At 41.2% G+C, this 27,367-nt stretch overlaps 1 protein-coding gene across 1 annotated transcript in view; it reads left to right on the plus strand.

Annotated features, from left to right (window-relative positions):
* LOC126213070 (ankyrin repeat domain-containing protein 23-like) overlaps positions 1 to 21,532 on the plus strand; it is a 41,319-nt gene extending 19,787 nt beyond the window's left edge. The window contains exons 3-4 of the mRNA XM_049940657.1: positions 12,575 to 12,712; positions 20,988 to 21,532. Coding sequence (XP_049796614.1) covers positions 12,575 to 12,712; positions 20,988 to 21,480 — 631 coding nt within the window. The 3' untranslated portion in view covers positions 21,481 to 21,532. The remainder of the gene's footprint in view (positions 1 to 12,574; positions 12,713 to 20,987) is intronic.
* The last annotated feature ends 5,835 nt before the right edge of the window (positions 21,533 to 27,367 follow it).

The following is a 27,367-nucleotide window of genomic DNA, read 5'->3' on the forward strand; positions in this document are numbered from 1 at the left end:
ATTAATTCTGGTAAGTGGAGTGATCTGTGATGCTAGTCTTTGGAGTATCTGTGAATGCATCCATTCTGGATCTGGAGTTCGTTTATTCTTTAGTTCTATTATTCCTACCACAACTTTGTAATGTGCAAATGGGTGGGTGACTAGCTGAATTGCATGGAGTGTGTTTGTGCTCCCTGAACATGGTCTGTTGTGTGTCAGTGACATCAAGGTAGGAGATCATTCAGTAGGAATTGTTTATTTCATCATCTTCCTGTCACTGTACTCTTATACTGCTGTAGCTTACACAGCACACAGGGCAGCAATACATCCACACATTGCAATGTTGTACATGATAACCTGTTGTAACTTCTAGATGTAGTGAAGCATGTCACCATGCCTAGTTCAGTCCCACATTCACATCTCACAGTACACATTCAGCAGCCAAGACGACACTTGGAACTGACAGTTGGTCCTGTGCACACGACAGCAGCCTAACTTCTGGTAGCCCCAGCTTTCACAAGCATCTTTGAGGTACTGACAACTGGGAAGTTTTCCATCAGTAATTGTGATTGGACTGAAAGATGAAAGGGGAAAGATGTTCTTGTTGGAGCACAAAAGGGTGAAAATATTGCTCTTTGAAGGACTCGTGCAGAAAAATGGAGAACTAGCTGCTTGAGCCCTCATTCTGCTTTATGTACCAAAATTTTTATCATGTGAAGATATTCATGCACACTCCCACTGCCACTGCCCATCTCTCTCTCTCTCTCTCTCTCTCTCTCTCTCTCTCTCTCTCTCTCTCTCTCTCTCCCCCCTCTCCCTCTCTCCCAGCGATAAATGGAAACCCTTTCTTACTTACACTGTCTCCCTTTCTTTCTTTTGCAATGCCACTGTCTCCACCTAACTGCACCAGCTCAAAAATGCTGTGGTGTCAATGTTATTTTTTCCCATCCCCATGTGTTCGAAATTTCAGTCCATAATGTGCTGTCCCCCTATACCTGTGTGTATTAGGATGCAGACCGACAAAGCATGTGTAGGGTCTCCACACATCTATTTTTATTTGCACTGTCATCTCTCCATTTTTCTCCTATTGGGTATATGTCCATCTATCTCTCTTTCAATTCTACTGCTATTGTCTCACACTAACCAGCAATATCTCTTTTGGTTTCATTGCTGTTGTCTTCATGCATCTCAATTTTTCACTGCGACTTTATCACCGCCATCCCGCCACCTAGCCTCCTCTCTTTTTCTCCCACTGGCACTGTCTTTCCTAGCTTTTGCCATAACTCTCTACTACTCTTTAAGCACAAAAAAAATTGAGTATTTCCAGACACCAAAATTTTTGGTGAGGAAGGTGCAGTGAGGACTGAGGCAGCTGGTTCCCTACTTTGCTGTCACTCTTCAAAGAGTTAAATATTTTCACCCTTTCATGCTCTGATAGCATTTTTCCCCTGGTAGTCTTTCCCTGTGCATCTAAAGTTTCCACAGCCAATATCTCTGGAACCACGATACATACTGACAAACGGCTTTTCCGGCTATTAATGTAAGGCAGGGAGTCGCGAATATAAATTCTGAGAGACATTCTAAATGGTGTGGAAATACTGGTATCAACTCACTTACCTTTTTTTTTTTTAAATGGACACTCCATATTATTCCATACACAATCAATAACAAGAGCAATCACAATAATAATGGCGTTGGTTGCATTGCAATACATAAATTACATTCCAAGAAATTGAAACGTAAAGTTGCTGCATGAAATGAACGAAATGCGCTGTTGTTGTACTTCCCGCTAAACGAGAGTGACCCGCACATTGCTCTTAATCACGAAGTGATTGACGTGCCTGTTCTTACATTCATTTTTTAATTTTTTTTATTTATACAGCAAGTTCTGTAGGACCAAATTGAGGAGCAAATCGCCAAGGCCATGGAACGTCTCAGTACATGAAATTACAACATAAAAGTAATAACAGATAAAAATAAATGACTTTGTGACCTAGGCCTCCTAATTGCTGAGGACTGCTGCATGTTCCCTAAATCTACAGCTACACAAGGCTACTCTCCACTCAACCCTGGCAGTTGGTCAAATCTATTGCATATATGCAAAGTAAAGCTGTCTGAATACCTCCTCTTCCTAGCTGCCTTCTTGCCAATTGCCAGTTCCCATTCCCCCACTACCCTTCACCTGCCTCAACCTATCTAGTTCCTCCTTTGCGTGTTGTAACTGCACCTGAAGGGCACGATCTTACGTTCCTGCTCCTCTATCAACTTATTTCTGCTACAGATTCTGCATTCCCAGGAGAGGATCTCACTAAAATGACCACTGGCTTCGCCACTGCATTCCCCCCGATGAAAATACGAGGGCGGTTCAGAAAGTAACCTCCGATTGGTCACAGTGCGGGTTGTGGGGGGGTAGCGACGCCATCTGTGCGTTCACGCACTCAACAGGTCAGTCGGCATCAAGCCGTGGTCGAGTGAACGTCGTACCTGCGCTAGTTTAGTTTTTGTGGCAGTTTGAAATGTGTGCTGCAATAGAAAACCCCGCCAAATGTGAAGTGCGTGCTGTCATAAGGTTTTTTACAGCCAAAGGATATTCTGCAGCAGCTATTCATCGTGAGCTTTGTGCCGTGTACGGACCAAGAGTTATGAGTGAATGAGTTGTCCGTGAATGGGTACGTTTATTTAAAAGTGGACGAGAAAATGTTCATAATGAAGAGAGGAGTGGTAGACCATCATTGGTGACTGACGAACTCGTTCAGTTGATGCAAAAGTTCGTGAAAATCGACGTTTCTCAATGTCGGAGTTGTCTACTGGTTTTCCACAAGATTTCTAAGACACTCTTGTACAAGATAGTGACAGCAAGATTGGGTTACCATAAGTTCTGTGCACGATGGGTGCCCAAAATTCTTACCGACCACCACAAAACTCAAAGAATGGCCTCTGCATTAGACTTTGTCACGTTAAGAGGACGAAGGAGAACCATTGTTAAACAGAATCGTGACCGGTGATGAAACCTGGATTAAGTACGTGAACCCTGAGACAAAAGAACAATCAAAGATGTGGGCACATTCAAATTCACCTACCAAACCAAGAAAAGCCTCGCAAGATTTTTCTGCCAGAAAGCTGATGGCAACGGTGTTTTGGGATGCCAAAGGGTTGTTGTTGGTTGAATTCATGGAACGTGGTATGACCATTAATAAAGACGTGTACTGTGAAACAATAAAAAAGTTACAACGGGCTATACAGAACAAATGCCGTGGTATGCTGACTTCCGGTATCGTTTTTTTGCACGATAACGCCCGTCCTCACTCTGTTCGCAGAACAACGGCCCTTCTTGAGTCCTTCAAGTGGGACGTTATCAACCATCCTCCTTACAGTCCAGACCTGGCGCCAAGTGATTATCACCTCTTCATGCATTTGAAGAAATGGCTCGGGTCACAGCGGTTTGATGGCGACGAAGAGCTCAAAGATGCGGTCACAGGCTGGCTCCAGGCACAAGCGGGTGATTTTTATGCAGAAGGAATTTCAAAGCTTGTGAAGAGATACGATAAGTGCCTCAATCGCTATGGAGACTATGTAGAAAAATAGTGCAAAGATGTAGTTGTTAAGATGTATATATTAAAATATTTTTATTTAACTTGGTGTATTTTTTAAATCAACCGGAGGTTACTTTCTGAATGGCCCTCGTACTTTGAACAAATCCCACACCGTAGCCCACTATTCACAAACCTACGACAGAACCCACACTCCTCACTCGTGGTAAAATTTTACAATTACTGAAAAAACTATATGGCTACATTACCAAAGTTCAGTTACACCACTAGAATTATTTATAGAACTAACAATAAAGGTCTCGAAGTTCTCTGCCTACTGAGAAAGCAAGTACTTGTATAAATACCACTACACAACAGCTAATACCAATACCAACAAAACTTCACAAAATTATTAGCTAAAACCAAAAAATTCAAAAGGCTACTGGAATATTAAAAGAAGTTAAAACAGCGAATGAAAATTTTACTGAAGTATTTCACTAGAAACAATAAGAGACGTCGGGTGAAAACTAATGTACGAAATGTACTAAACAACTTAAACACACAGAAAACTCTAAAAAACACAGCAAGTGAACTATTCCAAAAGTTTATTAAATCGTTATTTCGCTTCAAACAGCATGAAACACTGCCAAAAACTATTAAATTTAATAACTGTATAACAGTGGACAAATAAGTTTGTCAGTACTTAGCTTTCTAACCGCTACAGCTGTAGTGCAAGCTGCAAAATGTACACACACATTGCTATCATGAGGGCCTAAGGAAGTAATAAGGGTTTCTGCCACAACCATTGATATCTACATAAGTGTCCCTCATACTTGTCGTATTCATCTACATACAGATTGTGGAACAGTACCCGCCAGTGTACGCTGCCCCGTTACAGTGTCCAGGTCAACCCTTCGCCTCTGCAGTTGCGTACAGCAGTGGGCTGCAATCGGCACTGTATGTGGGGAATGGCTCACTGTGATGCAGGTTGTTCTTTGTGAAAGTATGTACAAGTACATGGCACTGGTGTACTGTACACTGATTGGTGTCAGTTGTAATCGTGGTATTAATTTACCTGTCAATCTGTTCTAGGAATTTGACATGGTATTCAAAAATGAGGAAATGGTTGACATGATGTTACTGTACAGAGAATGCCACAAATATGGCACATCTCCACAAGTATTGTCAGAAGGCTTTGTGTGACAGGGCAGTTCTGTCCATGAACGTGGTTCTGCAGCAGGGGCCTCACACGTGAAGCAACAGATGGAGTTGTTGTAGTGATCCCTGCAATAAAGCCTCGTGCAAGTATTCGTCAAATGGTGACTGGTGGGAATTCCTCGAATGAAAGCGTCACATGTATTCTGCACAGGCATAGATACCACCCGTATCATGTGGCAGTACATAGTCCTCCATAACGACTACGTTCAAAATCACCAGGAATACTGTCAGTGCAGAGTTGCCACAAGCTGTGGGAATCAGGGAATTTCAAAAATGTCAGGGAATAAGGGAAATTTGAAAAAAAATAAACACAGCAAATATCTTGTTTTGGTCCCAGTAGATGAAATGGTTTATTTACTGAGGTACCAAGCAGCCACTGGCGGGGGCAGCTGAGTATGTGATCCACTTCCTTCCCTTGTTCTTTCTGCTTCTCCCTTTCCCACCTGTCCCCTCACTTGCAGTCAGTACTGCCACCACTTCTTTCCATTAGCGTAGCAGCTGCCAACAAGAGGCAGGGAGGTGTGAGGAGTGGTTTGTTTGGCTCTGATTCTCAAGAGACTGTAGACACAGCGACTGGCGATAGCAGTCGTGTGTGCATGACTTCTTACTGAATGATTGTGTGTGCGTGTGTGCATGTTTGTTTTGGTTTTCAGACAATGGCCGTGGCCGAAAATATAGTTGAGTGTGTGATTGGTCTTTTTTACACACCTGTCTGCAGCTCAGTATGGGTTGATCACTGTGGACTCACTTCATCAGCATGGTTTCTGTGACACATAAATAACTGACCACATGGGTGGACTTCCACGACAGGCCAAAACTGCAGGCCGTTGCTGAAGGTATCTCAAGGGATCGGGCCTGCCAATATGAAACCGTGAAAAACTCTAATTTTTCATTGTTTTAGTTTCAGTTAAATTTTTTTAATTTTGACTGGTAAGAATTGATTCTCTAGCGAAGAATACTACTGGAGAACAATACTGCAGCAATAAAACATAAATGAGAGGGGAAAAAGTAAATCTTTAGTTGTGAAGGAAATGCTCCATTTACAACAAGAAATCATGTTGCACGCACAAGTATCTGCAAACAGCAAAAATGTATCAAAGGCCTTCGTAACAATAAACTCCTTTCTGTAAGTGTGGCGTCACAACTGCCTACATCAGGTTCATTTGAGCAGTTGTCAGCAGGCGGATGTGCAGTTGACTTGCATATGAGCAAGCCTCTTCTGGCTACTTGAAGTGCGGCTGTTAGCTCTATCGGCAGTAGCAGCAAGCAGCAAAATGCTAATGAGAAAATTTTTTCTTACGTTCCATAGCTGCCAGCTTCACGCATTGTGCAGAGTTACCTGAGTTGTAGTGGGGAGGGGTTAGCCTCCACGTGACCCGTATTTGCGTTTAGTGATATTGCTGTATAATCTGCTTTTACAGCTCCCAAGTCAAATGAAAATAAAACGTTTTTCTGTGGCCGTGAGCCATCAAGCGAATTAAAATACATTGACATAATTGTGGAAGGCAAAAATATATTAGTTTCAGTCTTCTGGATTTTATTTTATTTCAAAGATTTTAGCAGTCGAGCATTAATCACTTCGCAGAACAATGAACTTACCGTCTTCTGTTTGCTAAAGAAATTTGGCGTTATTAATCACTCCCACTGAGGCAATCAATTTATTTGAACCAAAGTGTTTCATGCCACAGTATTGGCTAGTTTCAATCGTTCACTGAATTTAAAGTCCACGTTCTCATGTTGTGACATGTATGGTATTATGCCATTATAAAGAACTATACATGAGATGGTACAGTACTGCTACTCGAAAAAAATTTACATCCCAAAAACCACACTGAAAAGGTTAATATCATGTGGGACCTACTTCATTTTGAATGTTGACAAATCAATGTGCACTTCAGGCCGGATTAGGAGATTCAGTATAGTTTACAAAATTCCGATGCTTTTGGAGTATCCTCTGATGTCATGTTTCTTTTATGGCGTAATGTAAGATCTCTTTATGCTTCATACATACATACGTGCGGGCTTCCTACATCATTGCAGCTGCTCACGCGCATTAATGCCAGTTTTCGGGCGCGCCCTGGCAACTGCTAAATCGAACCCACTTCTAACAGTCTCTGGATAGTTTTGCGAATGGTGGTTTGAGAGGCGTTACTTTCAAAGTAAATTTCTCTTTATGGAAGATGAATTATGTTATGTGTGAAAAAGTGGGATGAATTTCTTCAATCAGAGCGTTTGACTCTTGTTTAGAACTGAATACTTTCAGGCCCAACCCTGTAGAATAATTTGTGTCTCAGGAGACCACACACATCATTATTCCAAATTAGTGGCACATTTGTGTGAAATACCTTAAGTATAACACACGCAAGAAAGATCAATACTACATGTGAAAGCTTAGATTCTCTTGTAGCTTATTAATCTTAGAGACCAATATTATATGAGAAAGCTTGGCTTTTCTTGTTGCCACACTACGTATATTAATGTAAACTGTTAACTTTTCCTCATTGTGTATTCACGCTACGTAAGTGATCTCACTATTCGCTTACTACAGGGTGTGCCCTATTCTCTGAATATCTGCTATCATCGGCTGCCAAGATCACGTTGCATGAGATATGATTGGCTTACATAAGGGCATCGCAATCTCGATTTCAAAGCTCTGGAAACTAACGTGCTGTGTTCAGTGCAATTCGAATTTATACTTAATATGAAAATATGCAGCGTATTTGTTTCCAAAACCTGATGGAAGACCTACCCTTCAATTGCATCAAATAATGTTGTGTCAACATGATGGATGCCCTGCGCATAATGCCACAGTGGGACAGTAGGAGCTAAACTAACCACCCCACATCGATGAATTGGACAGAGCAATCGTATCGAGGGATTTCCAGGAGGATCGCCAGACCTCACGCCCATGAACATTTTTCTCTGGGGAAATGTGAAAGACGCGGTGTACCAGCAGGTCCCAACAACAAGTATGAACACTACAGCCTATATTCATGCTGCATGCTCTGCAATAGCATCACAAACACTGATAGCCATGAGTGGATCAGTGACGGAGTGGGCACAGCTGTGTTGCCAAGGATATAGTGACAGCAGTCACTAAAGATGTTCAGTGACACGTCCTGTACATGGCATGTACCATTGTGTAATTGATATACAACTACATACAAATAGCATGTATCCCTCTGTGTGACCCTTTGACAGCCATTAATTTTGTTTACCCTGGTCAGTGGATACCAGTATTTTCTTAGTTATGTGCACTGTAGTAGTATGAAGCACATAAGAGTAAACCATGCCCTTGTTTATCTTGCGGGTGACTGGAAATCTGTGTGTTTCCTAGGCCACGTACTAACAGTGTACATAGCGATACGTAAATACAGCTTTGTTGTATCATAGTACTTAAATCACATCGCAATTTCGAGCAACATGCGGGTTTCTCTTGTATTGTGAAAAGTGCAATAATTTCATGTTCCGCTTATTTCAAGTGTCAAATTCATGTACCAATTTCTCGATGTAATTGATGCATTGTGGTGAAATCAATGCCATTACTGTCTGCCCCTGGTAACTCGGTGGTCAGCGCAACAGAATGTCATACCTAATGGCTCGGGTTTGATTCCCGGATGGGTCGGTGATTTCCTCCTCTCAGGGACTGGGTGTTCTGTTGTCCTTATCATTTCATCCCCATCCACATGCAAGTCACCAAAGAGGCATCAGCTCGAAAGACTTGCACCAGACGAACTGTCTACCCGATGAGAGGCCCTAGCCACATGGCATTTATATTTTAATGCCATAACTACTACTTTCTGTTGAAACCAATATTTCCGCACAGTTTAGAATGTCCCATAGTTTTTACTTTCTTGAGCCCCTGCTGTACATTCATACCCGTGAAAGCTGTTAGTCAGTATCTGTTGGTGGTTCCACAGATAATGGCAGTGAAAAGTTTAGGTGGTACGCCACGTATCAATCAAATTCTGTAAGTCAACAACATTTAGACAGTTTACTTACCTACTTCGGCACATTTAGGTTCTTCGTCATATATAAACAACAAATAAGTATGCATAATATGAAGTTAACACAAAATCATTTGACTTAGGTTTCTTTCTGTATACCTTGATCAAGTGAAATTTTTGTCTTAAGACATAAAAATGTTGTTAGTAATAATTTACAGAATCAACAGCTTTTCCAGTTATATATGTTTTTAACAGTAATTTTAAGTTATTTTCAACACGTGAAAACCCTCATGAGGCCATTTTTAGCACTGTAGTACAGCTTCCCATCTATTTATATACGTGCAAAGTGCCTATTATACAGAGGTAGTATGTCATAAGGTTTTATTGATGGAAAAATGATGGGTAAAAACAAAGTTTCATGACCTCAGAACCTGTGCAATGGCCCTAAAACCCTTGCCATGTGTTCATTACATCAGTTAAAACTATGTGTACTTCAGATGGGATATCACACACATACTTTGAGTGGATATAGACACTAAATATGAACTCTTAGATATCATAACAGATAATGATATCCAAAAAGTTTCAAAGTTCCTGAAAAATGTCATCTTAAGAAGACACAGCGAAGGTGCTGTCATGAATAGAAATTACTGTCCCCACAATTGGTGCTTTCCCTACACAAAAATCTTGGTCCTTTGTGGCTTTCCCAGGAACTGCCCATGAACAAATTGTGCTTTCATAAGCCACCTAAGGTCCAGCGTGAGCCACACCTAATGCAAAATAACCAGATGATTTCCTCAGTTTGCCTGGGCTGGAAGGAGTGTGTGGTGTTCAAATTTTGACGCTGTACTGAAGGATAGCAACAGTATGACATATCTTCTGTCTGGTATACAAATGGCCTTCAGGCTAAGGGCTATCCGAAACACTGCATGCTTTCTGTCACCAGCGGAACAAGAGTTATGACCCACTGAAAATCCGTATTTTGGGGCGCAGCATTTGGAGCATAATGGTACCTTGAAGTGTGATCCATGGGATGACTAAAACACAGCATCCTAAAAGTGTTAAGTTGCTTCTCAGAAGTGTGATGTCAGTCAGTGTAATCACCAACTGGTGTTCCTTATGCTTTTGCCACTGAATGCTTCTGCTGCAGTACAGACTTTACTTTGTGTAATTGTCATTCATTTCCTTGGTATGTGTATGGTGTATGCCAGCAATTTCTGTAGCCAATTTATTCTACTATGTACAAGGAGTACAGGGGAATGTGGCATAATTTTATATATAATTTTATTTATAATCAAATAAAAATAGTTGTTTCTTGTAATATGACAACAGCTGATCCTCCTATGTAATTTAACATGATGATTAATATTTGAAACGGAAGCACGTCACTACTGTTTGTCTTTTCAAGAAATCTTGTTACTCATTCATTAGATGTAAATATAGTTCAGATTGCCACTCAGCTTGCAGACATTAGCTTCTAAATCTCATAGGCAAAAGTCACAGACAGCTGATGTTACAATTACTTCCTTCAAAATTTTTAGATAACATTATTGGGATACATCGGTATATCAGTTAAGCAAAATTTGTAAAAATGTCTCGAAGACACAATCATTTATTAAAGATATGACTGTTTTCCACCTCTAGAAGTAGGCCATTTTCAGATAATGCTCTGTAGAGGTAAAAATTAAAAATTCTCATTTACACAGGGAAGTCAGCAAACATGAAAAAGTGTGCATTGAAACAACGTATCGTCATTTAAAAATGTATAAAAATGTAACTGTGAATGGCCAAAAAACAGGTTTGTATAATCTACAGATTTCGTATGTCTTAAAAACAGTTCAGTAAATAATAAGCCAATATGATAGGTTAAAATGTAACCCAGAACACCGCCTCGAGGCAATAGTTAGCATTGCAAAGATGCTGTTTGCATAGCAACTGCCATAAAGTCACCACTTATGTACAGGGCTACTCAGAAAGAGGCAACAGATTTCACATTTATTGCTTCCATAATACAAAAGACAAACACAGCTGCAGCATTCCTGGAAATAGAAATCTTCAACTTTTAATGCACTGAATGTGAGCACCATGTGTTACACAAAAAATATCAGCTGGCCGTGGTGGCCGAGCAGTTCTAGTAGTTTCAATCCGGAAACGTGAAACTGCTTTGGCTGCAAGTTCGAATTCTGCCTCTGGCATGGATGTGTGTGATGTCCTTAGGGTAGTTAAGTTTAAGTAGTTCTAAGTTCAAGGGACTGATGACCTCAGATGTTAGGTCCCATAGTGCTCAGTGCCATTTGAACAAAAATATCAAAGCAGGGCCTCATTTCCTGCCACAAACAAAGCAGCTGGTCTCTTGTTATAGAATTCGCAGATTCAACAGTGCAATGTTGCAGACTTCGAAGAGTGTCAGGCATGGGGGAGGTAGAAGTTTGATGTTTTACGTAGCCCCACAGATAAGTGACAACGTGTGAGGTCTGAGATGCTGGATTGGAAGAGAAGGACCGGAAGACGAACATCATTGCTGGTGGCCCCCTAAGTCTCCAGGCCGGTGGGCCATTATGAATATGTGAGATAACTTAATAGCAGTTGCTATGGAAACAGTGTCTTTGTATTGCAAACGATCGCCTCAAAATGAGGTTCTGGGTTACAGTTTAACCTATTAGATAGGCTTATTATTAGTTCTATAAAACTATTTTTAAAATACACGATATCTGTAGGGTGTAGGAAGCCCCATTTTGGTTAAATTGTTGTTTATTTTTAAAAATAGATGTTCATAGCTTTACATGTGAATTGCTTCCCACTGATGTCATGTGCCATCTTCCATGAAATTTAACCCATGGCTCCTCAGCCATCAGCAGCAGTTTCGCAGCTGAGGTGAGCATAGCTCCTCAAAGCTTGTTGGCACTGGCAGCCCCATGGCTAACGATACGCCATTGCAAAGCACACTCTTTTTAGTGTTCAGTGATTTCCCTGTGTAAATGAAAATTTTTAAATTTTATCTCTACACAGCATTGTTTTAAAATGGTCAAACAGTAAAGGCAGGAACCACTCATATCTTCAATAAATAAACGTACAGTTGAGGTGCTGTTCAGTAATTTTACTCCCTTCGTGCAATCATGATTCCTGGAGCTATCACAGAAATCAATTATCTTAGCTTGTGTAGGTGGTTTTCCTTCAAAAACATGTAAATATGTTTACACTGAATACAGTGACAAATTCGAACTTTTAATTCTCATTCAGTGGCAGCCTCTTACCAGATGTTGGTAACGTATTTACGTTGTCCTCATTACTGATCTTCCTCGTACTCATTCGGCATTGTAGTCTGATGTCTATTATGGGCCTACTGAGTCAAGTGTGTTGTTTCCTCATGTCTATCAACACTATTTAGTGGACAAAATTTAAATGTTATGATTACTTTTTAATGACTAAAAGTTTCCACTGGCTTAGCTCCATTCTCTTGTGCCTTATCTGAAATACCTTCCCTGCAAAGTTAAGTATCTGCTGTCTTAATGTTTGTTACGTGTGCCTGTTATAGTTCAGTCTCTGCTAAATGAGCTAGTTTGAGTATTGCTTTAGTGACGTATTTGCAATGTCCTGTTCAATAATCCTGTCAGTCCAGGAATACTGGGACCTTACATTTACCTTTGGTTTGTTCTTTCTGAACAATTTTTTGTTTGGTACACTTAGCTGCTGTTATGGTGGAACTTGGGAAAACCAGTGTGTAAACTGACAGAACGGTGGGCTGTTGAACTCGTGCTCCCCACCAGCGTCACAGACAGCGTGTGTCGTGTTGCCACTGTGGACAGGCCCCCGGCTGCAGTAAGCGGCCTTCTGCCCCCCCCCCCCCCCCCCACAATACCCTGTGCACCCACCCGCTGACGCAGTGCCTCTTGTTTTCAGCGTGCCGGCCACCGCAGACTGCAGGCCCACCAGCACCAGCCACGGCACTCAGCCGCTCAGCGACCGCGGCCGCACTCCCACCGCAGCTGCCCACCATACTCCCCCGCCACCTGACGACTCGGCCGTCTCCCGCCTGCGGTGAGTACTATCACTGTTAACGCACGACTTGTACATTCACAGTAACTCTCAGTGCCGCGTCAACCAAATGTTACACTGAAAAGATCTAATTTAAATTTTTTAAATTTTCGATGAAGCTGAGCTTGGAGCTATCAGGAAAAATTACTTCTTCATTTAATTGGTGTGTTTAATGTGGCTGGGGCTCTTTATGGTGTTGACGTACCTTAAAAATTAGTCCTAAAAGAAGTTGGTGAGAAGACAAGGTTTCAGTGCACTGCCATTCAACGAAACTTACATGTCACGTGAATGTATTCTCACAAGAAACCTCTTTTAAGTGCGAGGTCACAGACTGTCTTTCACTCATTTGAAAGTGTTAACATTTCTGATGGAAAAAATGTTAACTGCTAATGACTCACCATCTTCATCAGGAGGGTGACAGAAAAATGTTTCTGTGAGGTTCAGAGATCAACCTCCTATACGACACACTTATTACACTTAACAGAATAGACATTGTCGACACCAGAGAAATGTTCAGGACAGACCATTAACTTGAACCACGAGCACAAATGACAAAAGGTCACAAAGGCAAACTGTTCAGAACATTCAGCTAAGCATCCACTCTTTTAAATGATACACGTGTAATGGTGTGATAACAACTGATGGAATTTGATGACACGCAAACGAATGCAAAACAGTCTGTCATGGAGTTTATCATGAAACTCGCCATCCTTGAAGGTGTACATGGAGATAGTGCAATAGTACATTTTATAGGCATTGAACAAACATACATCTAGAGGCTAAATTTTCCAGTGATACAAATTGTTGTATCACACACCTTTAAGGAGGGATAATTTGCTCTAAAGGAGTGTGGTTTTTATATGCAGACCAGGAATTGAGCAAAAGACATTTTAACAAGCTGTTGGTCAGAAGCAGTGCTCATACTATAGCTGTAGTTCTCTTATGCCTGTTTTCCCGCTCTTGCTTGCTTTCACATAACTATTCCCTGTTATTGGAAATAAGCGACCGACGGTAGCGGTCAGACAGTTGGCTGTATAACAAAAATTTGGCTGACAGTGAATTGAAAGGTTTAAAAGATGCATTCATTGGGACTAGATTGACATTGCAGTTCCTTCTTAACTTGAACATGCTCAATGTACCAGACTAGTACCTGCACGGGCATAGGACGACCAACAGTGTGACTATTCAGCATGCCATTTGAAACTGATCAGAGAAGAATGCAGCAAGACGTTATGGAATAGTGTGTCCCAACTTTCAAGTGGGAAAGTGGGTGCAATGCATATGTTGTAACTTAAATGGCATGTGAAATGCATGAATTGACTTAAGAAAATTCATTGCTCCCACCTATACAGAGATTCAAGGATTCCATAACTCAATATCTAGAATGGTCAACCGTAGATATGAGCAATGTGTGTATCTACTTGCAGTGGGTCCCACGGCTTCCTATTGTTATCCAATTTGGTTATTGTGTTAGTGAAGCAAGGGTTCCATTGTTCTGGCCAGTAAAACTGTCTGTGTTAAGTTCTTTGTGTTCCACTGCCCAGAACCCCATCAGATTCCCTTATTGATTTCGTTCTTTTCTCCTAGTTCAGTATACTGAAACACCTGTTCATTTTCATATATTGGTATGTTTGTTGCATATATCGCGATTCTCAGCTGCCATTGACGGAAACACAATCTGCCTGTGTGCCATGCCCACCTGCATAGCCCAATAAATGTGCGAACATTCGATACATATAAACTTCTTACGTTGTGAACAGCCTCTTCACTTGCTCCACAGAATTGCTGTGGGCTACTGGTAAAATAGCGACACCAGAACAACCACCCTGACTCCACAGGAGTGAAGCCCAGCTTACACACTAAATAGTGAAAGTTACTCATAGCTACTACTGGATTTTACACTAAAATTATTGATGAGGCTAAGATTAATGAGAGTAACAACAAGCTCCATTGGAATCATCACAGTGGCAGTACATGGCAAGCGTTTAACAAGATGTGAGTGGCCAGTTGTTCTTTGTAGGCTTGTGGATGCAGCTCTCAGTGCAGAGACGTCAGGCTGTGTCCTACTCAAGTCTGGTGCCGCATGCGAACTTCCATGAGAAAATATCATCATTTGGAGCTAGCATCATGGTGTTTCAGTGAAATATCAGCAAACCCAGTAAGCAACTGTGAGCAGCGTATTCCCCAGTAACTGACAAAACAATTCTCAGCCAATATGTTATACTACTGCTGGCTGCTATTAATCGTTGTTCCAGTAACTGTCTGGAATTTGTGCTGTTACCCAGTGACAGTCATGGTACAACCAATGCCTAACCAACACCTGACAGCTTCATGGATTGGACTGTTCCCTGGACAGCATATATATGCCACGAGCCGATTTCCTTCCTTCTTCTTGCTCAAGTCTCCAAACTTTTTAAGAAGAATGATGAAATGCTCGTTCGGACATGCATGCATGCATGTTTTATCTCCCCACATCAGTCAATGGCTTTCAATCAAAGCGTCCTCCCCAGTACAGAAATTGATGTGTGTCTGAGTACAGTTAGTGATGCATGAATGATGACATTTTGGAAGTTTGGGTCTGGCCATGAGTTGTGCATGTATAGCGAAAGTGGTTAAGGCGAGCACTTGCGTAAAGCGGGAAGTCTGGGGTCGAGTCCAGGTCTGGCATGAATTGTCACTGCCAGCATTCTCTTATGGACTTGAAGGCTGTCGTACTCGCATCTGCAAAAGCATTTCACGCATTTCATAATGGCTGCAGCCGCTGCAGTGCATTTTTCTTTGGACATGCACGAATTCACAAACGAACATTGTGTTGGTCTTCGTAACACAGCCACTGCAATACTGTCAATGATAATACACTGATGTGATAAAAAGTCATGGGATACTTTCTGAATTGTGGTGGACCTAGACATGGCAGGGACTCGGCAAGTTGTCAGAAGTAGCCTGCAGAAATAGAGCCGTGCTGCCGCTACAGCCCTTTATAATTGCGAAAGTGTTACCACTGACCTCTCGGTTATGTCCCATAAATAGTCCATGAGATTCATGTCAGGTGATCTGGGTGGCCAAATCATCCGCTTGAGTTGCCCAGAATGTTCTTCAAACCAGTTGCAAATACTTGTTGCCCAGCGACATGGTGCAATGCCAGTCACTAACATCCCATCATTGTTTGGGTAAATGAAGTGTATATGAATTGCTCCAGATGGCCTCCCCTAAGTACCCAAACATATTGATTCCCAGGCAATGTTTGGTTCAGTTCAACCAGAGGACCAGTGCATTCTATATAAACACAGCCCTCACCACTTAGAGCCAGCACCAGCTTGCATCATGCCTCATTGACAACCTGTGTCCATGGCTTTGTGGGATATGCGCCTCACTCAAACCCTACCGTCAGTTCTTACCAACTGAACTCTGGACTAATCTGACCAGCCCACAGTTTTCCAGTCATCTAGTGTCCAGCTGATACAGCCACGAACCCCAGAGAGGCAATGCAGGCGATGTTGCGCTGTTGGCAAAGGCACTCACATCGGTCTTGTTACCATTGCCCATTAGGGCCAAATTTTGCCACACTGTCCTAATATATGTGTTCTTCATAATGTCTCACATTGATTTCTGTGGTTATTTCACACAGTGTTGGTTGTCAGTTAGCATTGACGACTCTATGCAAATGCCACAGCACTCGGTCATTAAGTGAAGGCAGTAGGTAACCATGTTCTGTGATGAGAGGCAGTGCCTGAAATTTGGTATTTTTGACACACTCTTGACACTGTGGATGTTGGAATGGTTCCAAAATGGAATTTCCCATGCATCTAGCTTAGTTGCATGATGAAATGAAAATATCATTAATTTCTCCAAAAAATATTGATATACTGTTGGAAAATGTGACACTGATATATATCATTGTATCGATATCAAAATAGCAATATCAACTGCTGATATTTCAGTTTTATAGTATATTTTTTCACAATTTTCCAAAAATATTTGAAGTATTTTTTTAAATTGTAGTAGGACATAATTTTACTTTCACTGTGTGAAGGGGTCCTACTACATTTTGAGCTTTCATCATTTCTGATCTTTCTGTTTGACACTGTAAAGCAAGTATATGTGGCACAGAACAATTTAGATTGCACTGGGGGTGGTGGTTTGAATGGAGTAACAAGACTGATAAGAAACAGAACACCATTGGCGTTGAAACACAATTTTTGTGGCAACTAGTGTGCTATTTCTTTGAATCGATATTCTTTAAAAACAGTTGCTGAAAATAAACAACAAAAATGTAAATGTCGAGAATGGTAATTGCAGTGGGTGCAGACGTGTGAGGGGAAATGCTGACATAATTGGCGGCCAGCACTACCAACAGTAACTGCAAATGTTTAGAGTCACCATGCAATTTTGACACTACAGCTGCTAGGTCGCTGGCATTTGCGGAAATGAAAGAACAGGGAAGGTGACATGAAGTGTATCAGACAAATCCCATATATGCGACAAAACCAAACAATTGACCCATCAGACGCCTTTCATTGTGCCACTTGTGTGGAGTTACCACTTTTAACGAAGTGTTTATCGGCATGCGTGAACATCCAACATTTCGTTTCAATTCTTGCTCTAAAGGAGATGGGCAGGTTGCTACCTTGTTGATGTACAGAATATGTAATAATAAATAGATACTTCTACAGCTCGAAAACCAGCAGTATATTTACAACGTGTAGCCGATATTTTTATAGGCAGGAGAGCCCCAATATTTTGTCCACCGATAGACACAGGTGTTTCAATATATCAAGAGTCGATATAAACATTTTAATAAATATTCATGTATTGGATACTCCATATTCTTAAAAATATCAACAATCCTAGTCTAGCTCTGACTGCCATTCTGCAATCAAAGTCTGCTTATTCCCATCGTGCAGCCATTAAGGCGACGGCAATGTTTGCATGTGAGTCACCTGAGTAAAAGTGACAGCCTGACCAACGCACAGCCCTTTTATACCTTGAGTGCACGATACTACCACCATTTGTGTATGTAGACATCGGTATCCCACGACTTTCATCAGCTCCGTGTAATACTTGACCTGTCTTTGCTTGAAGGCACACAAGTGCTTGTTAATGGTGAAACACATACTGTCAGGTCGAAATTATAAACTACTTGCCATTATAAACAGACAATAAACTTTAAATAAGTTAAACGTTTTGTTCAAAGTAACTGATGACTTTTCACCCACAAACTAAATACTTTTGTTAACAAAATGCTGTTTTAAATTTAAGTAAGTACTCAAGTTGTGGACCATCCACCTCAGGCCACTTGTGGAATTGCTGTTTGAGAAATAGATGAACAGGAGATGCATTGGATGATATGCAGTTGCATTGTATGGCGGTTCAATGGCTCATATCATCTGACATAGTTGCAGTTCACTACAGACTGCATGTCTCAGTGCTCTCCATAAAAAGTAATAGAGGAGTGAAATCAGGGTAGCTTGCCTGCTGATGTTCTGCAGCATTCCATCCTGCCCAGAAGTCAGGAAACTTTTCATTTGGTGGTTGCTTTACAGCAGGAGAAGAGTCTGGGCAATGGTCGTGTTCAAACCACATACACTGTCAGTTATACAGTGGTACTTCATCTGGAAGAATGGCCAGAATGTTTGTAAGAACATGTCCATACGTACATCCATTTAACCTCCTCCCCTTTGATGAAGTAAGGTCCCACAATGTAATTTCCTATCATACCACACCATACATTCGCAATTCAAGGTCGTTAGTATTGTACCTGACCAAGCCAGCATGGATTTTTAGTGTCATGTGCAGGCACTGCAGATCAGATAGATATAATTGTATGCTATGTCCAAAATGTCTTCGACTGTTTCTGATGTACTGACAGACGGTAGGGATGACATTTATGTGAATGTGGGGTGCGAATGACACTCTTCTCCCACATTCCTATCGATATGTCTCATGCTACTGTTTGAACTGACAGGCGTCGTAGCTGGAACAGCGTCTTCAAGTTCTCTGTCAGCCACAGTCTTCGTCCTTATCCTCTGTGTGATGATGCTGGAGCTCTCTGTTCGCACCGGTGACCTAATTATTCGTGCAAGGCTCTGGTGCAATGGACAATGGAAAGAAGACATTCCTGTTTCAACAGAATTCCTTTGACATCCTTGATATAAAATTAGCATGTCTGACTTCTCATTGGTGTACATACCTGCATTCGAAGAATACTGAAGCACAAAAGACTCGCATATAGACTTGGTAGTTCATGCTAGTTCTACAGTGCAGTCAAGTAAACAGTTGAAAGGTCACTTACAGTGGTGCAGCCTTGCCTGACTATCTTTTGTTCATGATGCAGTGTTGTCTGTCAGTGGAGTGAGTGAGTGAGTGAGTGAACGAGCCAGTGAGTGCCCACTCTGCCTACCCACGTACGTCATGAGATACTTCTCTGCGCTCTTTCAAAGTGCTGTACCACAGCGCATGTTTTAAATCAGCAGTGACCCAGTGTGGAGACAAATCCTGGCAGTGTTTACTGCTATGTAAATGAGTTGACACTATCATAATGCAGCAGACGACTGCCCACTCCTGAAATGCAACGTTATGGAGTAATTACATTAACATGGGAACAGGAATCAAAAGTCAGGGCTCCCGTATATGTTACAAATATAAAACCGAATGCCTGTTCCACTGAATATGTGTTTGTCTACAACTTCCTCCAAAATTGGCATATGTATTCCATCTGATAAGATATTAAACAAAAAACACTGCAGGTATACTGGAGAATTTAAGGCTTTCCTTTGATGGGATGTGTTGAAACGTGACAATTCTTGTGACACGAGTTGTGCTCAAAAGTGATGGAAAACTTGTTTTGCATGTTCTAAAACTCATTTGCATGACTTTTTTGTCATGTTGGTAAACATATCTCAAAAGTATGTGTACATCAGGCATATAGGATATTTAGTGTGTTGTCAGATGTTAACAGGGTTATTGGTGTGTTAGTAGTAGTGGTGATTATTTGTTTAATGTAAAAGCGGTTAGTGCATTTGTATTACATGTTGTTACAAGAATGGAATGAAATGCATCAAGATTTTAGAAATATTACATACTGCTTTTGGTGAGTCTACCATCAGTAAAACTAGTCTTTACGACTGATACACATGTTTTGAAGATGATGATGATGATGATGATGATGATGATGATGATTATGAGAAGGTTCATAAAAGAAGACGAAATAAGTTTCACGATATGATGTTTGAGCTAACAACCAATAGTCTGTGACAATATTCCAGATGGCCAACAACGGTCAAAAGTGAATGTCATGTTTCTCACAGTGTTCTTAGATTTCAACAGTTTAGTGCACCATGACTTCCTGTCACAAGGTGAAATGGTCAGCAAGCAGTGCAACTTTAAAACTCATCGCCAGTGGCCTGAATAAAAAAAAAAAACTCCAGATTTGTTGTGGAACAAACATCCCTGCATTGTGATAATGCACCTGCTTACAATTTGTTGTGTGTTCTTGCATGTTTGGCTACAAATCATACTGTAGTCATGCCCTTGGCACCACGATCATCCCGTATGAAATTTTGTTCCGAAAAATTAAGACAGACCTTAAAGGCCTGTCTTTTTCATACACAGATCATATTCGAAACACATCCCTGAGAGATAAGGGTTATCTCATAGACAATTCCAGAATTGTTTCAGTAACTGGTACAAACACTGGAATAAATGTATAACATGTAATGGGAAATGTTTTGAAGACATTGATGTAGACTAATACATAAACCCAGTAATAGATCCAATATTCACCGCTTTCGCTTTCAATAATGTTGTCAGTGTTGGCACCTACGTTTTGTTGACAGGCGATGACGTATTTCACTACTTAGGTATGTGATTAGTTACTTGTGTTTTCTTCCTAAGTATCAGAAGGGTTTGCTGCCAACAGAAGGTAGTGTTAGAGTTGTATTCCTGTGGAGGTCAACCATTGGTTACCAACAGGATTCACAGGTCAAAGGAGGTGACTCTTTGGAGTGAATTAGGAGAACGTTACAGCTCATTTAGTAATGAGATGGAGTGAACCAATTTTTAATGGGAAGTGGCTGCAGATTTGTATTGTGGGCTACTGGTAAGTATGTCAGCAATACGCTGATAGATCTGTATTGTAGAGGGGAGATTTCTAGATTTGTAACTTGTCGTTAAGCAGAAGTGTATACACGACTGGTCACAGTTTTACGTCTGTGATGGTTTTTTCATTTGGTGTCTGAGTGTTTATAGCAGAGTGTAAGAGTGTTGATGTTTTGTGCAGGTTGCTTTCTGAAGCAGAGAGAGGGAGGAGGCTGATAGAAGCAGCCAAGGAGGGGGCGGTAGAGCAGCTGTGCAGGTTGCTGGCGGCAGGAGCGGACGTGGGGGTGAGGGACAGAGCGTGGTACAGCCGGACTGCCCTGCACTGGGCAGCAGTCTGGGGCCATGTGGGGGCTGCCAGCTGCCTCATAGGGGCCAGCGCGGAGGTCGACGCCAGGGGCAGGAGGCAGACGACACCCCTACACTTCGCTGCAGCAAATGGCCACACGGCTTTGGTACAGGTGCTGCTGGATGCATCTGCTGACCCAAATGGCAGAGATGACTTGGGGCTCACGCCACTACACTTGGCGGCAAGGTGGGGCCAGACAGGGGTGGCGGTTGAACTGCTGCAGGCGGGAGCTGACAGTGTGGCCAGGGATGGCGGGGGGAGGACCCCTCTGGACCTCGCCATGCAGAACAACGAGCAGCAGCTAGTGGAAATGCTGCAACAACACTGATGTACAGCATCACACAACACATAATTAGTTTTACCATATGTCTTAGTCTTAAATAAAGAATACAAAAAAATGATCTTTTGTTCACTCATTTATACCTAACATTTCGTGCTGCATATCACTACTCCGGTAACACATGACAACTGCAACAATCAGAGATAGCTGTAAACTAACATGAGGAACCATTATTTTGAGGATTCAGTCTGTAAAATACTTGACGATAGATTTTTCAAAATCTCAACAACTGAAAAACACCCCATTATTAATAAACATCACCTCTGTCTCATCGTATACAACATATTCAAGTTACTTACAAGGATACAGACAGTACCTATCATGACTGCCTGCATTTTGAAATGTGAACACCCAATCTCTTTGAAGACACTAATGGCACAATAGTGTTGATTGTCTAGCACATCATGCAGTTGCATTAACGTCTGTTGTTCGAACCAGCCCCGACATTACCTGATTACTGGCAGCATGCATGGTGCTATGTTGCACCAGTGTAAACTGCACGATACTCAAACTACTGTCATACAAAACTGTGTGCCGGACTGAGACTTGAACTCAGGATCTTTGCCTTTTGTGGGCAGGTGCTCTACCAACAGAGCTACCCAAGCATGACTGATGTCTCGTCCTCGAAGCTTCACTTCTGCTAGTACTTCTGGTAGAGCACTTGCCTGTGAAAGGTAAAGATCCCGAGTTCGAGTCTTAGTCTGGCACACAGTTTTAATTTGCCAGGAAGTTTCATATCAGTGCACACTCTGCTGCAGAGTGGAAATCTCATTCTACTGTCATACAAGTTGTTCAGTTAGAACGTATCTTCAGTTGCAATCTCATGCTGAGTGTACTTCTGTATCTGTAGTATGCAAATACTTGTTGTCTTTAATCACAATCTCATATTTGTAGCAGCACTTCTACCACACACTTCACAATACTGTACACGGAATGTGTCACAGATCAGGGTGATTCGTACAGATGACATTATCATGAAAATTAAAAGAAATAAAATTCTTGACTTTGGCCCATAAGTGAAGTAATTCCAACTGGTGTGAACCTAATAAGCGACTTACTGTTAGGTTAGTTAATTGAACTATAGATGTCTGCGTCAATGTAATTTGCATCGAGTGTCAAACTCGCATAATTTTTTAGAATTTTTGAGGAATATCAGTCATTCTGTGTCAAAGCAGGTGACCATCTCTGCAGACAGCAAGCATTTCACAGTTCAGACTGTCGCACTCTCAGTAAAGGCTCCCACGTCGGTCGTCTGCTGCCACAGCGCATTAATGCTAAATGTCGCTGCACTGCCCTAATGGATACGTTCCTTGTCTCCCACACTGATTGCTGTGGTCATTTCAGGCAGTGTTCCTTGTCTGTCAGCACTGGCAACTGCATGCAAATGGGACTGTGCTCTGTCGTTAAGTGAAGGCCATGAGGCACTACCTGGAATTCGGTTTTCTCTGTGCACTCTTGACACTGTGGACTTGGAATAGTGAATTCCCTAATGATTCCCGAAATGGAATGTCACATGCATCTGGGTACAATTACCATTCTGTGTTGAAACTAGTATTGTCGTCATGGCCATAATCACATGAAACATAAATTTCTTGAGTACAAGGAATAGCTTCACCAAACAGCTGCCCTTTCATACCCTGTGTGTGTGATACTATTCATTTTATATATGCATATTTCTAGTCCATTACTTTCCTCACTTCAGTGTATAGTGTTTAATAAAAATGATGGAACAACCAGTGGGTATGTGAAAAACAAAACACAATATGACAAAGTTTTACTAGATGTTGCCTTTGACGGCAGTACTACATGATTGGTAGTTACAGAGAAGGAAGAGAGATGTGTCCTGTGTGCAGAGAAGAGGTTCTTTTAAAGCATCAAGTGATGTGAAAGACTCATAAAGTGTTGAAGTAGGAAATGAACTGTCTGAATTGAGCATGTGTGGTTGCTTTTACTATCAACAACAATTTTGTAAATTTTACATTTTAATGTGACACTGCAGCTAATGGAACAGTGCAGAATACACCAGCGGTGATGAACGAGAAGCAGTTTCCCATGCAGGCGGCTGCAGGAGATTCACCATGCGGCATGGCGATGAGTCAGCCGTGGGGCCGTGAGACAGACTCGCAGCCCACGGCCTCTGTGATTGGGTGCCGCCAGTACTCAGGTGAGAGATCTGGAACTTTCCTTCAGTAAGTATCGGTCATCAGTGCACCTGTGGCATGGCAAGTGGTCATATGTATAACTGCTACATGATGAAATAAACAACTTATACTCAAAACTTCACACCACAATAGAAATAGAAACTGACAACACACTAAGTTTTCTGAATTTCGCCATATGAAAAAGAACAGTCCACATGACTTCACAATATTTGGGAAACTGACAACTATGAGCATCACCATTCACAATGTGTCTAATCGCAAGCAAGCAAGAGAGCTTCAGATTCATGCTCCATGGGTTGAACAGAACATCCATAAGCAAACAGGATCAGACACAGGAGCTAGACACAATAAAACATGTAGAAGAGGAAAATTGTTGCAAGCCCCGTAAGATAGAGAAATCAAACATTTGTAGAGCGCGCGCACGCCCACACACAGACAGAGAGAGAGGAAACAAAATTCAAATTCGTTTATAACAAATGAATGCCAACAGAATTAGAAAACACAAGAACATTGTAAGAACAAAATTACAAGAAGTACATGAGTGTGAGTGTGCAGTGCCCTCATAAAGCAAAAGGAGACTGTCACAATAGAACCTGAGTAATAACAAATATGTACGCAAAATATTTTGACACACCAAAATCGCGTTGTTTAGAAATCAAGACATGTTAAGTTGCTGATAAACCTCACATTTCCAGTGTTTGGTTTGCAGATTACAAGCTATCAGTCCAGGACACCATACAGATGGTCCTGCAAAAAGTGTATAATTTAAAAATCACAGAAGAAGAATAAAAATTTTCTTTAGATGTCACTTTCTTAGATTAATTGAAACATAAAGTATGTTCACTTTTTACAGTTTCCAATAACAAAATCCCACTGAGATGGTACAGAGGTGCCGAACAATATTTGGGTACCAAGAAACAAGTGTTTTTGCATAAAAGGCGGACCAATTTCCAAAAAAATTAATGTATCTTTTCCGTTTACTGTAAAAGTTATTTTCCACAGTTGCAATTTTGGCTTTGGGCACAGAAAATATTTCATTCAAGCACATATCACAGTGAACTCCTGACATATACGCGTTGATTTTTAGTAACTTATGTTGAACAGTTTCACCAATTTAAATGTTAACTGTTTCATTGCATTCATTATTAAATGCATTATAATGGCTTCTCTGAATTTATTTCAAATGGGTTAGCTACCCTTACTCTCAAATTACACAGATTGTCTGCTTGCTTGTCAATAGGAATCCATAGTGCTACATTACAAGAACTGCTTAAGTGACTACATCGAGAGACCCATGAAGAACAAGGAGGAAATGCGGTGCTTCAACCCATTAAGACTATACAGGAAATAGTTGACTGTAGCAGTCTTGGGTGGGAAGTAATGACCAGTGGTAGAGTATGGTGTGTACAATTTTTTTTTAGTAATGGCTAAATTTAGGAAAATGTTCAGAGACTGGGTACCAATTGGGGGTCAGCACGTAAGAAAACGTTGGAACAAAGCTAAGGATTAAATATTTGTACAAAGAATGGGTGTGAAAAATGAAGATGGATAAGACCCAGGACAACCAGAAATCTGGGAAGAACCCGGAAATTTTTTCATCCGGTAGAAAACAGTGAAAACCCAGGAATTTTTCATTGTTTTAGTTTTCTGTTAAATTGTTATTTTGACTGGTAAGAATTGACTCTCTAGCAAAGAATGCTGCTGTATCCTGGCACTGTAGAATAATACTGCAGCAATGAAACATAAATGAAAAAAAATAAATCTTTAGTTGCAATGAAATTATGCCATTTGTAACAAGAAAACACTGTGCTCCCACAAGTCTGCAAACAGCCACTGACAAGTGGCCTTAGGGCGAAGACTATGTAATACTTAGTAACAATAAACTCCTTTCTGTGAGCATGATGTCACAACCGCTTACATCAGGTTCATTTGAGCAGTTGCTAGTGGGCTCATCCGCATGCGCAATTCACTTGCATATGAGGAATACCTTCTCCTGCTTCCGATTACTTCAAGTGTGGTGGTTAACTGTATTGGCAGTAGCAGCAAGCAGCCAAACGCTACTGAGAGTTTTTTCTCGGCCCCTAGCTGCCAGATTTGTGCATGTGCAGAGTTGAGTTGTAGTGGGGAGGTGGGTAGTCTACACATGACCCACGTTTGTGTTCAGTGATTTTGCTATTTCCTCTTCGTTTACAGCCCCACGTCAAATGAAAACAAAATGTATTTCTTTGGCTGAGAACTATCAAGAGAATTAAAATAATTTCACATAATTATGGAAGGCAAAAACATTAGTTTCCTGGATTTTATTTCATTTCAAAGTTTTTAGCAGTCTAGCACTATTCACCGTGCAGAACAATGACTTGGCATTATGCCATAATGAAGAATCAACATGAGATTAGTACAGTACTGCTACTCCAAGAAAACTTATGTCCCAAAAACCACACTGAATAGCTTAATGTCAGGTGGGACCTACTTCATTGTGAATGTGGACAAACCGATGTGCACTTTAGGCCGAATTATGCACTTTAGTACAGTTTAAAGAATTCCGATGCTTATGGAGTATCCTCTGATGTCATCTTTCTTTTATGGCGTAATGTAAGAGCTCTTTATGCTTTATACACACAAACATGCGAGCTTCCTACATCAGTGCACCTGCACACACGCAATTACGCCTGTTTTCTGGTGCTCTCTGGCAACTGCTAAACCGAACCTATTTCTGACAGTCTCGGGATAGTTTTGTGAATGAATGGTGATTTGAAAAGCGTTGCTTTCAAAGTAAATTTCCTTTTGTGGAAGATGAATTATGTTACGTGTGAAAAAGTGGGATGAATTTCTTAAATCACAGAGCGTTTGACTCTCGTTTATAACTGAACACGTTGAGGACCAACCACATAGAATAATTTCGAGCCCAGAAGACCAAACACTTACATCATTATTTCATATTTACTGGCACATTGATGTGGCGTACCTTAAGTATGACACACGCAAAAAAGATCAATATTACATGTGAAAACTTAGATTCTCTTGTAGCTTATTAATCTTAGAGACCAATAGTATATGAGAAAGCTTGGCTTTTCTTGTTGCTACTCTGTGTATATTAATGTAAACCATTAACTTTTCCTCTTTGTGTATTCGCACTACGTAAGTTATCTTGCTCTTGGCTTACTACAGCACGTGTCCTATGCACTGAATATCTGCTGCCATGAGCTGGCGAGGTAACTCGGCATAAGATATGATTGGCTTCCAAAAGGGTCTCGCAATCTCGATTTCAAAGCTCTGGAAAGAAACGTGGTGTGTTCGGTGCTATTCGAATTTATACTTTTGTAATACAAAAATATGCAATGTATATGTTGCTGGTATCAAGTCTTTCCAAAACTTCTCTCCTTTTCTTTCATCAACCGCCATTTCAAAACATCTCTCCCCCATTCCATTTTTTCCCAGGAAGGTCTTCGCCAATGTATAAAACGTTAACCTCTCAAAGGATTGATGGGCTTTACAGTTCCGACGGAAAATCTACGGAAAACCTTGTCACTTAGCACGGGAAAGGTGTATTTTCGCCTGGGGTAAAAACTATATTTCTTAAACGGCTGTCTCTCTCTCTCTCTCTCTCTCTCTCTCTCTCTCTCTCTCTCTCTCTCTCTCTCTCTCTCTCTCTCTCTCTCTCTCCCCCCCCTCTCTCTCCCCCTCTCTCTCCCCCCCCCCTCCAGTACCACACG

Source organism: Schistocerca nitens, chromosome 11 (assembly GCF_023898315.1).
Source record: "Schistocerca nitens isolate TAMUIC-IGC-003100 chromosome 11, iqSchNite1.1, whole genome shotgun sequence".
In the NCBI taxonomy this organism is placed as follows: Eukaryota; Metazoa; Arthropoda; class Insecta; order Orthoptera; family Acrididae; genus Schistocerca; species Schistocerca nitens.